Below are 15,690 nucleotides of genomic sequence, written 5' to 3'. Positions count from 1 at the left end.
TGGTCTCAAACTCATGAGCTCTAGCTATCTACCTGCCTCAGCCTCCTAGAGTGCTAGGATGACAGGCGTGACCACCAAGCCCAGCCTGTAAAAACGTTTATGGACTCAAACTCACTTCCTAAAATTCACCCACATCTATGATACTGTGTACATATCAAGTACTGGCTGTTTTGCTACAAAGATTCCCGCCCCCACCTTTTTTTTGACACAGTCTCACTCTGTCACCCTAGGTACACCTCACAGCAACCTGAATCTCCTGGCTCAAGCAATCCTCCTGCCTCAGCTACCCTAGTAGCTGGGACGACAGGTACCTACCACAACCCCTAGCTAGTTTTTCTATTTTTAGTAGAGACAGGGTCTCACTCTTATTCAGGCTGGTCTCGAATTTCTGAGCTCAAGGGATTCATCTGCCTCGGTCTCCCAGAGTGCTGGGATTACAGGGGTGAGCCACTGCGTCCAGCCCAAAAACCCTTTAGCTACAACTTTTTAAACATGAGAATGGACGACTCTTCCTAACTCTGCTCTCCCCTTGAGTCTACACTTTCTGATGATGGCATCAGCTTCTCCCAGCCTAAAATCTTTCCCCCTTATTACCTTCTACACCCCAATCCTCTGCCAAACATTAAGCTTCAAAGACTTGCTGACTTTCCTTTAAAAGATGGTCTTTATCTGTGCGTTTATATCTACTGCTACTACTGTTCTTATCTAGATTTGCCTTGTTACAGGTCTCACTTTTTTTTCAGTCTTCTAACTTCCCCACATTTTACCCATCTATCCTTCACAACTCCGTCTTCCAGATGGGGCTCCTGTTCAGAAGTCTTCACAGACCTCCCCGTGACCATGAACAAATGCCTGTTAACAATCATGATGTTGGGTGGTGCCTGTGGCTCAAAGGGGTAGGGCGCCGGCCCCATATGCCAGAGGCGGCGGGTTCAAACCCAGCCCCGGCCAAAAAAAAAAAAAAACTGCAAAAAAAAAAAATAAACGCTAAAAAAAAAAATAAAAACAATCATGATGTCTGAGCCCCGCAAGGGACACGGAGATGAAGCCCTTGTACTCAATAAATTTATTATCTAGTAACAGGGCAAAGACACTTGCAGGTAACTATTACAACGTGGAAGAGTGAGGCACTCAGTCACGTAGCGTTGCCAGGAGGGAGAGGGGAGAACAAGGGCAACACCTCAGTGTCACAGCTGAGAAAACCAGAATGATGAAATTCCGCACACTAATAAGAGAAAGACGGGGGATTTCAGGTGGAGAATAAGATGAGAAAATAAGAGAAGGAATAAAAGCACAAGCTACTTTCAAAGAATAAGTTCAGTGTGGCTTAAAAATAAGGTTCCACATTAAAAAAAAAAAGACTTAAAACCAGAAAAATGAGCAAGCTATTATCACACAGAACCTTAACTAAGGTTAAAGAATCTAGAAACTCTTCAGTTGCCCTTGCACAGCACTACAATTTTTAAAAAGGAAGGGAAGAGAGGAAGAGCTGAATTTTAAAAGGGATTCTACAGTGAACAGCAGAAACCGAAAAGACAAGTGCCCTTAGGAGGAGCACCTGAGAACCCTGGGAGGAGAGTTCACAGGCAAGGACCTGGTGAGGACAGTGCTGGAGGTGAGATGACTCCCAGAGGGGCAGAGAGAACAGAGGCACATGTTTAACTAACTAGGGCGGAAGAGTCAATAACATCGGCTGAAAGCCCCATTAAAAGCACGTGGCATCTACTTCTTAAGATGGTTTTTTAAAATGCAATTTTTGGTGAAAAAAAAAAAAAGAGTAATTGAGTTCAATGGGCTTAATACACAGCTAGTTCTCTACCATCAAAAACCCAAAATCAATAAAACCCAAATTTTTTTTACTTCATTATGTACAACAGGTTTCCTCTCAAAGTCTCAGAATAAAACACTAGTAACACAACACAAGAGCTGAAGCAGACCCCTGGTTTAACATGTGCACATGCACACACAGACTCTCAAAGTGAAATGCCCAGACATTAAGAGGGCAGAACAAGCGAGGAGCGGAGATCAAATGTCCAACTTACTAGTTCTGCAATTTAGGAGAGAAAGGCAACTTTTTATTTTTTTTCTAAGACAGGGAGTGCCATGGAATCACAGCTCACAGGAACCTCAAACTCCTGGGCTTAAGCGATTCTCTTGCCTCAGCCTCCCAAGTAATTGGGACCACAGGCGCCCGCCACAACGCCCGACTATTTTTTTGTTGCAGTTGTTTAGCTGGCCCGGGCCAGGTTCGAATCTGCCACCCTCAGTGTATGTGACTGGCATCATAACCACTGTGCTATGGGTACCGAGCCACTTTGTTTGGTTTATACACAGTTCTCACCTGTGTCTGTGAGATAGAAACAGTCAGGGCAAACGGACAAGGGCAGCTTCAGAGCCCCCCTCCCCTCCCAGAGAAGCGCTCACAACACAGTAGCCGGTTCTGGGGTTGAGATCACGCCGACACGGCAGAAAGCTCTCCTGGCATCTGTCTGAACAAACATGCTGCCCAGCACAGCAGAGTCTTCCGGCAATTACCCTCCTTCCAGGCCTGCTGCCGGCGCAGGTGGACTGAGCAGAGCGAATCCTTCCTGACAGACTACAGAATCCAGGGGCCCCAGGAAAGGCCCTTGGGCTGAAACCAAGGAGAAGCAGGAACCTCTGACTGAGCAAGAGCTGGAAGAGAGGTTTTCTTGAGGAGACGACTGGAATTTGTTTTTGTCTTTAGTGCTTTTACCTTTTTAAAGTGAAAAGAATAAAGTCAGCTTTTTCACACAGGATTTATATGAGCTAATGGGTCATTTATATGAAGAGCTGGACATTCTGGTCAGGACTAGAGGAATGGACCAGTCTAGAGGAGAGCAGAAATCTGGACTTAGGGTGTCACCTATACAGCAACACTAATGAAAGTCAGAAACAGTAACAATGACCCAGTCGTCCCCTGGTATCTGCAGGATACTGGTTCCAGAACCCTCCTTCGGATCCCTAAGCTGGCAGACCCTCAAGTCTCTTGTGTGAAATGACATCCTATTTAAACATAATCTGTACACATTCCCATGTACCGAATACAATGTAAATGATACACAAAAAATTGTTACACTGTACTTCCTTTCTTTGTATTATTTTACTATCATTTTCCCCAAATATTTTCACTTATCATGGTTTGTGGACTCGCTGATGTGGGACTCAGATACAGATGACAGCTGTGGGGACCCAGGAGTCCGTGTGGAGTGCTGCTCTATAAGCTTCACACACACACCGCCCCCACCATCCAGCACCCCAGGAGACACTGCTGTGTCTCGACTTGCAGACAGAGCTTCACACATACACCGCCCCCGCCATCCAGCACCCCAGAAGACACTGCTGTGTCTCGACTTGCAGACAGGAACCTAATACACAGGAGGTCTCACCCGGGCAGCCTGGCTCCGCAGCCCGCACTATGAGGAAAAGAGCACAAACCACCGCTGCAGGGAGGTGAGCCAAAGAGCAACCCAACAAGAAAATCCAAGTGCAGGCAGACAGAGAAAGGAGGTCAGGGCCGCAGACACGAGAGGGCGCCCAAGAGGCGTCACTGCCACCTACAGACCGTGGTCCAGGGGGACTGTTTGAGGGTCTTTGTTTTTTTATCCCCTAGTATCTAACACAATGTCCATCAAATAGGCACACTAACAACTTGTTAAATAACTGATGAGTCAAGGAATGAAAGGAAAATACACAAGCTGAGGTGACAACTTGTGCTCTCAGAAAGCTGACTTGCTCCTGACCCGGATCTGGCCACACTCTCCTGCCTCCACAGTCTGCTGGCACGTTCCACCCTCTACAACTACAACACCCTCCCCAATCCTACAACTACAACACCCTCCCCAATCCTTACCGCACAACTGACAGCTTACTCTCGCTTTAAGACTGAGTTCAACAAAATTTTAGCACATAACAATTACTGCTCCCTTTAAGCTACCATAATCATTATTCATAAAATATCTGGAAATAATCATATATTATAAGACTCTTTCTCCATAATCTTAAGCCAGCGGTTCTCAACCTGTGGGTCGTGACCCTTTGTAACAATGAAAATACATCGTGGCATTAGGAAGGTTGAGAACCACTGTCTGAAGCCATTATTAAACATCAATTCCCTTATGTGAGCATATCTTATCTCAAGTGGCTTTGAGCTCTTCAAGAACACAGAAATTTCATAAATTACCCATACAATTACCACGCCTTATATATAATTAGTACTCAGGCAATTTTGCTACTTTTCAAAGACTCTAATAGAAAACATACCGAGACTCTCAAAATAAACAGGTAGCCCATTCAACCAGATATCTGGAACAGCTACAGATGTTGTGTATGTCTGTCAGACACAATTATCTTTACATAAAGCTAATGTATATAAATAGAAATTAGACCATCAAACAATTCAAAGTAAAATTAATGGCTTAGTTTTAAGCCTTTTTAAAAAAGTTTTAAGCCTAGTTTTTAAGTCCAAGTAATTATCACCTAGTCTCTAACTTAGCCCTTTTATATTTAACTAACATAATAATAAAAATAACAGTTGAGTGTTTTCTATGCTGAGAGCCATTCTGAGAATTTTACGTGTGTCAGCTGAGAGGCAGAAGCCTCACAACATCACTGGAGGCAGACCCTGGGACACCCATGTCATTCAGGAGTGAATGGAGGGGGTCACAGGTAGTCAGTGAGAGGCTGAGATTTGTTCCAATCCAGCTTATAAACCCAGGACTCTGAGGATCAGTAACCAGAACAGGTATACGACAGGATCAGTGTGCACATTTCTAATTTTCATTAAAATCTGTATATTTCTAGGAAGATTCTCTTTTTACGTCAACTTTGATTTACATTATATGCACTAATCTGCATAGCTAAACTAAGTAGGCAATAATTAAAATACAAACAGATAATATAGGATTATACTTACTTCTCCACTGGCTGGTCCTTTTTCTTTCTGTTGACAACGTCTGATCACTTCTAATAATAAGGGTCCACCCACAGTACCTTCTGCTTCAATAATACCTAAGTCTCGGGCTAAATTTTCTCGACCTTCAAGGCCTTGCGACTAGAAAAGAAATAAGATATAGAAGATGTACAAAAATATACCAAAAGTACTTTCAGAGGTTAAAGACATCTCTAAACTCAGAGAATGTTCTTCTAATGAATAAAATGTCCATTTCAAAAAATTGTACCTATTTATTTTACACAGCCCGGTGTTCATTGCTCCATTAAGGATCTAACACCATGCTAAAATTAGCGCCACAGTAAAACTCTTTCATTAGCAAGCTCTCAAGTTACACAAAGCAGTGATACTGGTACCAGCTGACATCTCAGATGGTCTTTAAGAAAAACACATAATCAATGAGAAAAAAATCTCTATGCCAGAAATTATGTGGTCAAATTTTGTTAAGATTCAGCTTAATATTAACTCATTTGTATCAAAGAAGGTTTAATAGGATAGTTGTAAAAATCATTATTCTTACTGTGCTAGTTTCAGGTTGAAAAACAGCCAAGGTAAAGTCAAGGTTAAAAAACTGAAGAAATTCTGCAACAAGACTAGCCACTAAACGACCTATAAAATCAAGAAAAAGATGGGTGAGCAAATCTTTAGGAACGCTGAATGTCTTTTATTAACATTGTGAAATAAGATACATTAAGAACTTTGAGTATCTTTTATTAACATTGTAAAATAAGATGCACCAAATTAATGGGAGAAAGGAGGTTTTTAAATTTTTTAAATTATAAATTTCTTCTCTGAATAATATAGTTAAGTATTAAAAAAATCCCAATCTCCCAAATTTTTCCCTGGGATCATCAGTCTGGAACTAACAGTAAGACCAGATAACACTTCATGAATAAATTCCACTGTTCTATCTTTTTATAGTTAAAATCAGATTTTTATAATAAAATTTTCTTCAGCTATTTCCTATGATCTAAAATATTTAATGACACTATGATTGATGGCTATACAATAAAATATTGTGTTAAAATGAGGAATTGAATACTTAAAAAAAAAACTGAAATTCCTTATTTCTCCCTAACAGTGTCAAGATTCAGAGAAGGATAAACAAGAAAAGCTGAACAGCTTACCATCTTTTGTATTTAAAAACTTTTTCAGGCTCTCATTGACTAAAGGAGTTTTGTTCTGTTAAAAAAAGGAAATATTTTAAGTGTCATGAGTTTATCCTAAAAACAAGAAGATGTACATTAAGGTTTAACTTCTTAGCTTTAAAAATATAATACATGGTCATCCATAAAATTAGGATTTTATTAAATCTACTCCTCTATTGTTTTCTATTTTATGCTTTTTAATCATTTCTCAAAGTTAATTAAACAAAACCACATATAAAGATTTGTATTTATTTTTCATTTTAAATATTTTATAAATTGCTCATTAAACTGCTTTTAAACCAAGATTATCTTCAAAAACTTATGTTAAATAAAATTAAATTTACTAACATAAACACTATTTACTATTTTAATTATATGAAATTTGATTTTTTTTTTGTCACCCCAGGTAGAGTGCTGTGGTGTCACAGCTCACAGCCCCCTCTAACTCTTGTCCTCAAGTGATTCTTAGGCCTCAGCCTCCCAAGCAGCTGGGACTACAGGTGCCCGCCACAATGCCCAGCTATTTTTTTTTAGAAATGGGGTCTTGTTCTAGCTCAGGCTGGTCTTGAACTCGTGAGCTCAGGCCACCTTGGCCTCTCAAAGTGCTGGGATTATAGGTGTGAGCAGCCATGCCTGGCCAGAAGTTTGATATTTTGTTATTGGATATCTACCATTTATACATAGTAGCATATCCACAATGAATAGGAGTTTAATTATATATTTGCAATTCCCAATTTACCCAGGATATGTAAGACCATTTTATGTGGCCCGTTGGCCAACTTGTTTTTGTAATTATGCATTTATTTGAATGTAAATAGAAAAAAAATTCTTCTAGCACATCGAACTTTGATCATTGCTGAGAATAAGGCTAACTGAAGTTGGCAGCACAGAGCACAGGGCAGCTTCCTCAAGCAGGCCTCATGAAGCACCAGTGCAGTCAGAGCAGCATACACTGCTGAGGGCCACAACCTGGTGGCAGTAGAGCCAGACTGGAATGCAGTTGATAGTTTTTTAGAAAAGTTAAAAATATCCCTACCATGTGATCCAGTCATTCCACCCCACGTATTTTCTCAAGAGAAATCACAGATGTAAGTAAAGACTTGTACATGAATATTTACAATAGTCTTACTTAAAACACTTAAAAACTGGAAACAACTCAAATGTCTATTAATAGAATGAGATGACCTATTAATCCTGAACTCATTAAATGGAGTAAACTATCAATATACACTAAAGTAGGAATGAATTTCAAACGCATTAGGCTGAATGAAAAAAGCCAGACCAAAAAGAGTACATACTCTATGATTCATATAGATCTTTAAAATGTTTGGACTGCCTGGGAGAAGGGATTACAAAAGGGCACAGGGAAACTTTCTTGAGGGTCATGGATATGTTCACTATCTTGACTGTGGAGATCATCTGCCAGCTGCGTAACTGTTAAACTTACCAAAGTGTACATTTCAATTATATTACATTTACTGTAGGTCATTTATACCTCAACAAAGTAGTTAAAAATGTAAGGAGGGGAAAGATTATAAATGACCTTCATAAACTGGATCAGGGAATTTTAAGACATTGCATCAACCGAAACATTTAAAGAAACTCAAAGGACAAGATCAGATGTACACTATAAAAAGCCAACCTAGGAGCCACACAGAGAAAGGACTTCAGGGAGAAGGGAACAGCAAGGAATAGACTGGGGATCAGGAAGGGGTAATGCAACTGGGAAAGAAATAAACAAGCAGGAGGCAGAGGGCAACAGAGCACTCCCCAGGGACACTTCAGATCAGGCCTCACAGAGACACTCAGGTTTCCTGCTGCGATGAATGACCAGTCCAGGAAGGTCAGTCTAGCAGGCAGTTTAACACACACGCCTGACACTCAGGAGGAGGTGTGCATGAACCATGTAGGGCTGAAGGTACATACAGAATGAGAACTGTGGGATAGTGCATCAACATTTGAAGTAAGAAGTACAGGAAAAAAACCACACTAAAGAAACCAAGCAGTGATCAAGAGGAAAAGGAGAAAAACAGAAGAGAGAAAGTTCCCAAAGGTCAAAAGAGATTTTTGAGACTCAAACAGGAATTAAGAATGTAAAATGCCATGATGCTCAATCAAGATAGGTAAGAACTAAAGAATATTTAATTAAGAGATTCTTCTTGACTGTAGCAAGAGAAATCACTTAGGGATAATAGTGGTGGATTTAAGATTTTTACAGAAAAGGGGGAGACTGAACATAACGGAATAATCATGCATATTCTTTCAAAATGTGGTGAAAGGGGAAAAACTATAGTGGTATTAAGAGCAAAATAAGAGAGGCCGGGTGCGGTGGCTCAGGCCTATAATCCTAGCAACTCTGGGAGGCTGAGGCGGGTGGATTGCTTGAGCTCACAAATTTGAGACCAGCCAAGCAAAAGCAATACCCCATCTCTACTAAAAATAGAAAAACTGAAGCAGGAGGATGGTTTGAGCCCAAGAGTTAGAGGGCGACAGCTTGAGACTCTGTCTCAAAAAAAGGGGGGGGGGGGGCAGAGTAAGAGAAAAGGAAAACAGTTTTCTCCTTAAGAGCAACTTAAACATGTTTGCATGCTCAAGAGAAGAGCCAACAAAAAGAAAGAGGTCACAGATACAATAAATAAGCAAAGAAGACAAGAGTATACAGAAGGCAGAACCTGGACAAAAGATCATTCCTGGACCAGACGGAGCCCTTCTACTAAAGCAGGAAGTACACATAAATGCAGACACAGGTAAATTTTTTTCTGAGCTGAGCAAAAGACTGGAGGCTGGGGAAGGAATATATAATGTTAGAACATTATGGCTTCTATATTCCCTGAAAAAAAGACAGACCAACTGTGAGAATGGAGGAGGTGGGGTCAAGACACACGGCTAAAGTGCAGATGAGGGGGGCTGTGCTGACTGAGAAGCAGAGCTCTGCCTGTGAAGACCTGGCTGAGGCTGTTATCTACCAACCTGTCACACCAGCAATCCATCAGGTCCAGCAACTTCTCTCTAGCAGCCCACATGCACTACCAGAAAAGCAAATGTGTTGGATTAAAGGACCATTAAGACTTCTTCCAAACCAATGACTGAAAGACAAAGTAGTCACGGTTTTTGAGGTCAAAAACAAAAAGCTGCCAAGAGAAGACTGACACCTAGACAAACACAAAGAGCAAAGAAGTGAAAGATTGGATGGAATTAAAGAGCTACTATCTAAGTCTCTACATGGGAGAATGATTTGTCACAGTGTAGAAGTTTAATGGGATATTGATTCTTGTCCACAAGTTCCAAGATATTTACTCAGGATGGCTGGTGGGACCTGAAGAAGAAAGGAAAAGCTAAATTTCACACTGACACACAAAAAAGTGGATGGACTTTTGGCAATAATAAAGATGTTGATGTTTTTAAATAATCAAGTGGTCAGATAATTTTGGGGAAAGTAGCATATACCTCCTACCTCACAAAGATTCACAGTGTATTAACACGTATTAGTTTATTAAAGGTTCTAAGCAATCATGCAATTAACTCATTGACAATGGAACCACTTCTAAGTGAACTCCTAGGACCTTTTCTTTCAGTTTAGTATTGGTCTCAGAGTTACCCAAACTTTAATATTTAAAGTGGTACCTAACCTTTAAGATTACTCTAAAATTCAAAAGATACACGAAAAGGGAATAATTACTGTTTTCCCAATAGAAATATAATCCTTCACAGTTAAAATTACCCCTGGTTATACACTACTATGAATTGTGTGGTTAAAATGGCTTTTAACTAATTAGAAATTCAATATTAATGAATGGGGTCAAATTATAATCGGGAGATTTCATACCTCTACTTTTTCTTGCTCTTCGAGTGCTAAAAACACGGCTGCTCGGAGTTCTGCCTTTAAAAATAAGGTAAAAGAATAAAAATGACGCTTTCGAGACAATATTCAAGAAGTGCACACAGACATCATCTAAGTTCTACAGACATAAGTTCTACAGACACCATCCACAGCGTCTGAAAGCTGGAGACAAAAAAGCAGCAGGTGCAGGGGGGCGGCAGGTGCAGGGGGGGCGGACAGGTGCGGGGGGGCGGACAGGTGCGGGGGGGGGCGGACAGGTGCAGGGCGGCCGGCAGGTGCAGGGCGGCCGGACAGGTGCGGGGGGGCGGCAGGTGCGGGGGGGGCGGCAGGTGCGGGGGGGGCGGGCAGGTGCAGGGGGGGCGGGCAGGTGCAGGGGGGGCGGCAGGTGCAGGGGGGGCGGCAGGTGCAGGGCGGGCGGACAGCTGCAGGGGGGCGGACAGGTGCGGGGCGGGCGGACAGGTGCGGGGGGGGCGGACAGGTGCAGGGGGGCGGGCAGGTGCAGGGGGGGCGGCAGGTGCAGGGGGGGCGGCAGGTGCAGGGGGGGCGGCAGGTGCAGGGCGGGCGGACAGGTGCGGGGGGGCGGCAGGTGCAGGGGGGGCGGACAGGTGCGGGGGGGGCGGACAGGTGCAGGGGGGCGGGCAGGTGCAGGGGGGGCGGCAGGTGCAGGGGGGGCGGCAGGTGCAGGGCGGGCGGACAGCTGCAGGGGGGCGGACAGGTGCAGGGCGGGCGGACAGGTGCAGGGGGGCGGCAGTTGCAGGGCGGGCGGACAGGTGCAGGGGGGCGGCAGGTGCAGGGGGGCGGGCAGGTGCAGGGGGGCGGACAGGTGCAGGGGGGCGGCAGTTGCAGGGGGGCGGACAGGTGCTCCGCCGCGCTCTGGGACCACACGGCCCACACCGGCTTCAGGGGCCCTCCCGCGTGGGGCGCGCACTCCCGGCACCCTGCCCTAAACGGCCGGAGTGACGGACAGAGCCCAGGGCGACCCTGAACCGCGCGGCATACGAGAAGGGCGCCCCGCCAGCCACGGCCCCTCGCCCGGACGGGGCCTCCCCGACGCGCCCCGCTGTGACGCCCGCCGTCCGCACAGACCCTGAGGCCCCCACGGACCCTGCGGCCCCGCCAGGCCCGCCCGGCGCCAGGCCCCACCTTGATGCGGTTCAAGACCCCGCTGCTCTCCAGCGTCTGCACGAGCAGGTCCCGCAGCTCAGTGTCCTCCTCGGCCACCACCGCGGCCGCCGTCGCCGCCATCTTGCTTCTCCAAGACAACCGCCCAAGCCGCGCCAACGGCCAACGGCCGCCGCAGGTTCCGCACGGCGCGCCGGCGACGCGCCGAGGCTCCACCCTTTACGTCGGAGGGCGGGGCGTCGAGAGCCCGGGGCGGGGCCTCGAGCAGGCGCCGGCAGTGCAGGCGCACTCAGGGGCGGGGCGGAGGCGCCTGAACCTGGCGCGCGCGGAGCTCCCGGACCGTCGGCCGCCGCAGGCAGCGGTCGGGTGTTAAGACGTTGCGAGTTTGCTAAAGCCAGAGTCGGGGAAAGTACGATGATCAGGAGGCTGAAGGCTGCTGCAGTACTGTTACCTAGGAGACCTGCGGCGGGCGCGCGGGGGAGGAACTCCTGAGAGGCGGGGCGGTGGGGTGGAATCTTCTGGAGGTGGGAGTTGCCGTCGGATTTTAGAACTTCTCGGGCGTGCGCTGTAGGGGTGGGGAATGGCGCGGAGGAGGCGCCCGCCGTGGGCGCGGGCGGGGGCGGGCGTCTGCCTTAGTTCATTATTTCATCAAGGGTTTATTGATGCCAAGATGTGTGTGGTGGTTAAAAGCGTGAGCTTCAGAGCCACGTTGCACGGACCAGCCCACTAGGTGCGCTGACCGTGACATGTCCCGCGTCCTCTCTATGCCTCAGTCTCCCTTGTGTCAATAAGGATAAAAACCTGCACACAGGGCGGCGCCTGTGGCTCAAAGGAGTAGGGCGCCGGCCCCATATGCCGGAGGTGGGGGGTTCAAACCCAGCCCCAGCCAAAAGCTGCAAAAAAAAAAAAAAATCCTGCACGCAGACGTGCGCGAATATGTGTAGCTAGGTTGCTAGGTAGTACTTAATGTGTGAAACATGGAAAGCGCAGTAAAAATGTTAACCATTAATATTACTCGTTGCTTTGAATATACAGCCAAATCTCACCTTCTGCAGGATGATCTGAGCAAGTTGATTTTTCTTACTAACTCCGTACTGCAGATGAGACAAGTAACGCCCACAGCAGCTAGGTAGGTATTGTGCCCGCAGTCACCCAGCTCAGGCCCTTTCACCATGGTTTGCTTCCTCCCAATAGTTTTAGAATTTAATTTAATCAAATAAGAGGGGGGAAAAAAAACACACAAGAAAATGAGCGGAATGTAGATGTGGAACGCGAGAGATATTGGAAAGGTCGACCTTGCCAAGGGAAAGCCGCCAGGGGGCAGTGCGCAGCAGGACCGCGGACTATTTTTTTCAGTATTTTTTATTACCTGCTGAGACCAGAAAATGCCACACCAAAATATGCCACTTTGGCATAAAGATTATTTTAAGTTGAAGACAACTGGAAGGAAGAAGATACAAAGAAAGCTCTCTGCCCTCCCCTGTTGGCCTAAAATCAGAATATAGAATATAGAAATCAGAACATAGAATAGAATAAAATACAAAATCAGAATAAAATATTATCAATTAGTGGTCCGTTGATTGATACCTTTAAATTAGATATTCTTAAATTCTAAGAACAATACAAAAGTGGTTTTCTACTATCCTGCTATTTCTCTGAGGTTTTTGTTACTTATTTCACTTTAACTGTCTAGCCTTTTATTTTTTTTTTTTGAGACAGAGTCTCACTATGTCACCCTCAGTAGAGTGCTGTGGCATCACAGCTCACAGCAACCTCAAACTCTTGGGCTTCAGCGATTCTCTTGCCTCAGCCTCCCAAGTAGCTGGGACTACAGGAGCCCGCCACAACGCCCTGCTTTTTTGTTACTGCAGTTGTCATTGTTGTTTAGCTGGCCCCGGCCGGGCTCAAACCCACCAGCCTCGGTGCATGTGGCTGGCGCTATAACTACTGTGCGACAGGTGCCGAGCCACACTGCCTAACTTTCTTTATGTATTTATTTTATTGCTAAGTGCATGTCTACACAAAATAGATGGGTTCAAATACACATAGCAGTATACAGAATGTTCCACACAGCAGCATATAAGATGCACCACATGGCAACATATGAAACGCGCCACACGGCAGATACATAGAATGAGCCACACGGCAGATACATAGAATGAGCCACACGGCAGATACATAGAATGAGCCACACGGCAGATACATAGAATGAGCCACACGGCAGATACATAGAATGAGCCACACGGCAGATACATAGAATGAGCCACACGGCAGATACATAGAATGAGCCACACGGCAGATACATAGAATGAGCCACACGGCAGATACATAGAATGAGCCACACGGCAGATATGTAGAGCCTGCCCCACGGCACCACGCAGCCATGTATAGAATACACCGCATAGCAGCATATGGCACACCCCAGAGTGAGAAGTGTGTGTTCTCAGTGTTTTAGAAGCCGGGTATTTCTGCTTGATGAACTAGCATTTTTAAAAATGGCTTTGAATTGCTGTTAACTCACTGGTTTAACCCATTACTTAAATATCTTTAGCATTCAGGCTTAGAATCTAGCCAATCTATCTGGGCCAAGATAAATTCATTAAAGCCATCAGATGCAGTACTATTTTAATTCCAAATAGATTTAAATTCATTCTCTAAAATATGAATATTGGACTGATTTTATTGATGGGTCTAAAAAATGCACAAGACTAAAATATATATACACACATTCACCACAAAGTTTGGGATATGCCCCTTGGGGAATCCTTAGTCTCTGGATATTTCTCTGCTGTCTGTGTGTGTGTATACTGTCTACGTTTTGCTTTTGACTTTTCTTATCACTGGCCCTACAACAGGGCTTCTCAGTCCGGATGATTGTGCCCTGTGGGAGGGGGGCAGCTCTCAACATCCGGAAGTGCTTTGGGGGTGCTCTGCTACTAGCACTTAGTAGTAGGGTTTAGATACCAGTAAACGTCCCCCGTTGCCCAGGACAAGCTCCCAGAACAAAGAAACATCAGACCTGGAAGGTTAGTATGTTGGGAAACCCGACTGTGGGATATTTCCCCAATTATTAGTGCTGTGTAAGTGCAATTTATTAATATTTTGGCCTTCTTTTGCTGTTTCTTGGCTGGGTTAAATTCTCTATGCCTCTTAACATTGTTCCTCTTTCTTACCCAGTCATGTGACTTCTGGCTCTTCTTAGCCCCTCTGAATTCGGAATAATCCAGTGAAGCCAAAAAGAAAGCAAAATAGCAATTTAGTTTTTAATGGAAAAATTTACATTAAATAGATTATTTAAAATATAAAAAAATTCAAATGTTACTTTTATCCTAAGGAATTTTAAAGGAATTTTTAAATCTTTGAGAAAACTCCACATAAAGGTGTCATGTGGACTTTGGATCAAAGAACCTTGTTCTGTGGGACACTGGCGAGTCGATCGCGTTTTAATGCCCAGGAAACATTAAGTGTTGGAATTTTTTTTAATTTTTAATTTTGAAAAGAATTTCAAATTTACAGAAAAGTGGCAAGAATACTACAAAGCAGTATTCATTCAGATTTATTGAGCGTCACTATTTTGTCATATTAACTTTATTGATCTATTTCTCTTTCCCTTTTGATCTATTGATCTGTTCATCCTGAACCTTTTGAGACTAAGTTGTAGACATCAGGTCCCTTTACCCTTAAATAGTCACTGTGTGTATTCTTTAAGAATAAGGCCACTGCCTTACGCAGTACAATGATCAGAACCAGGAGGCTGAAGACTGAAGTACCATTACCAGGTGGCAAGCTGGTGCACTGTGTGGGGACAGGGGGAGGACGGATTCTTACCATTTGCCAGTTCCCACGGTAAGTGGCTCACGATGGCTGATTTCAGGTAACCAACAGTTTAACCAGTTGGGTAAATTCTGTACTGTTTAACAGTGAGCTCTCAGGGAACCAGGATGCACTGGTGAGCATATCCCTACTGTTATTGAATCTATGGTTCATATTCAAGATTCACCAGCTGCTCCAGTAACGTCCTTAGTAGCGTTGTTTTTTCCTAGTTCAGGACTCAGCCCACAGTCATCACTTGTTGTGCCGCTTTAGTGTTCTTTAATCTGGACTAGTTCCAACCCTTCTTTGTCCGTCAGGACACTGTCTTAAAAACTACAGTCCACGTGTTTTGTAGAATGTCTTTCAATTAGGGTTCATCCGACATCTCATGGTTAGACTGACATGCATTTTACCAGGAATACCATTTTTTTTTTTTTAAGACAGAGTCTCACTATGCCACCCTCAGTAGAGTGCTGTGGCATCACAGCTCACAGCAACCTCCAACTCCTGGGCTTAAGCGATTCTCTTGCTTCAGCCTCCCAAGTATCTGGGACTATAGGCACCCACCACAATGCCCAGCTATTTTTTGTTGCAATCGTTATGGTTGTTTAGCTGGCCCAGCCTGGGTTCAAACCCGCCAGCCTCGCTGCATGTGGAATGCGCCGCAACAACTGTGCTACAGGCAACAAGCCTTGCCAGGAATACCTTATAAGCAATGTGCCCTCAGGTCATCACAGGAGGCGTGCGTGATGTCAGTTTGTCCCATAATTGGTGATACAGATTTGGCCATTTGGTTA

General features: G+C 44.6%; 1 protein-coding gene across 3 annotated transcripts in view; it reads right to left on the bottom strand.

The window, feature by feature from the left end:
* The window catches only part of CEP43 (centrosomal protein 43), a 31,815-nt gene extending 20,533 nt beyond the window's left edge, over positions 1-11,282 (bottom strand). For 2 of the 3 annotated variants that reach the window (XM_053592016.1, XM_053592014.1), the window contains exons 1-5: positions 11,102-11,258; positions 9,944-9,997; positions 6,097-6,151; positions 5,490-5,578; positions 4,934-5,071 (exon numbers count right to left, since the gene is read on the bottom strand). In XM_053592016.1, coding sequence (XP_053447991.1) covers positions 4,934-5,071; positions 5,490-5,578; positions 6,097-6,151; positions 9,944-9,997; positions 11,102-11,203 — 438 coding nt within the window. In that variant the 5' untranslated portion in view covers positions 11,204-11,258. Of the gene's footprint in view, positions 1-4,933; positions 5,072-5,489; positions 5,579-6,096; positions 6,152-9,943; positions 9,998-11,101 lie in introns of all 3 variants that reach the window. The other variant, XM_053592013.1, reaches the window with a different exon arrangement.
* Positions 11,283-15,690: the final 4,408 nt, after the last annotated feature.

This window comes from Nycticebus coucang, chromosome 5, assembly GCF_027406575.1.
Source record: "Nycticebus coucang isolate mNycCou1 chromosome 5, mNycCou1.pri, whole genome shotgun sequence".
NCBI classification, from domain to species: Eukaryota; Metazoa; Chordata; class Mammalia; order Primates; family Lorisidae; genus Nycticebus; species Nycticebus coucang.
Note: the sequence above shows the minus strand (reverse complement) of the source record. Positions and strands in the feature narration are given on the sequence as shown.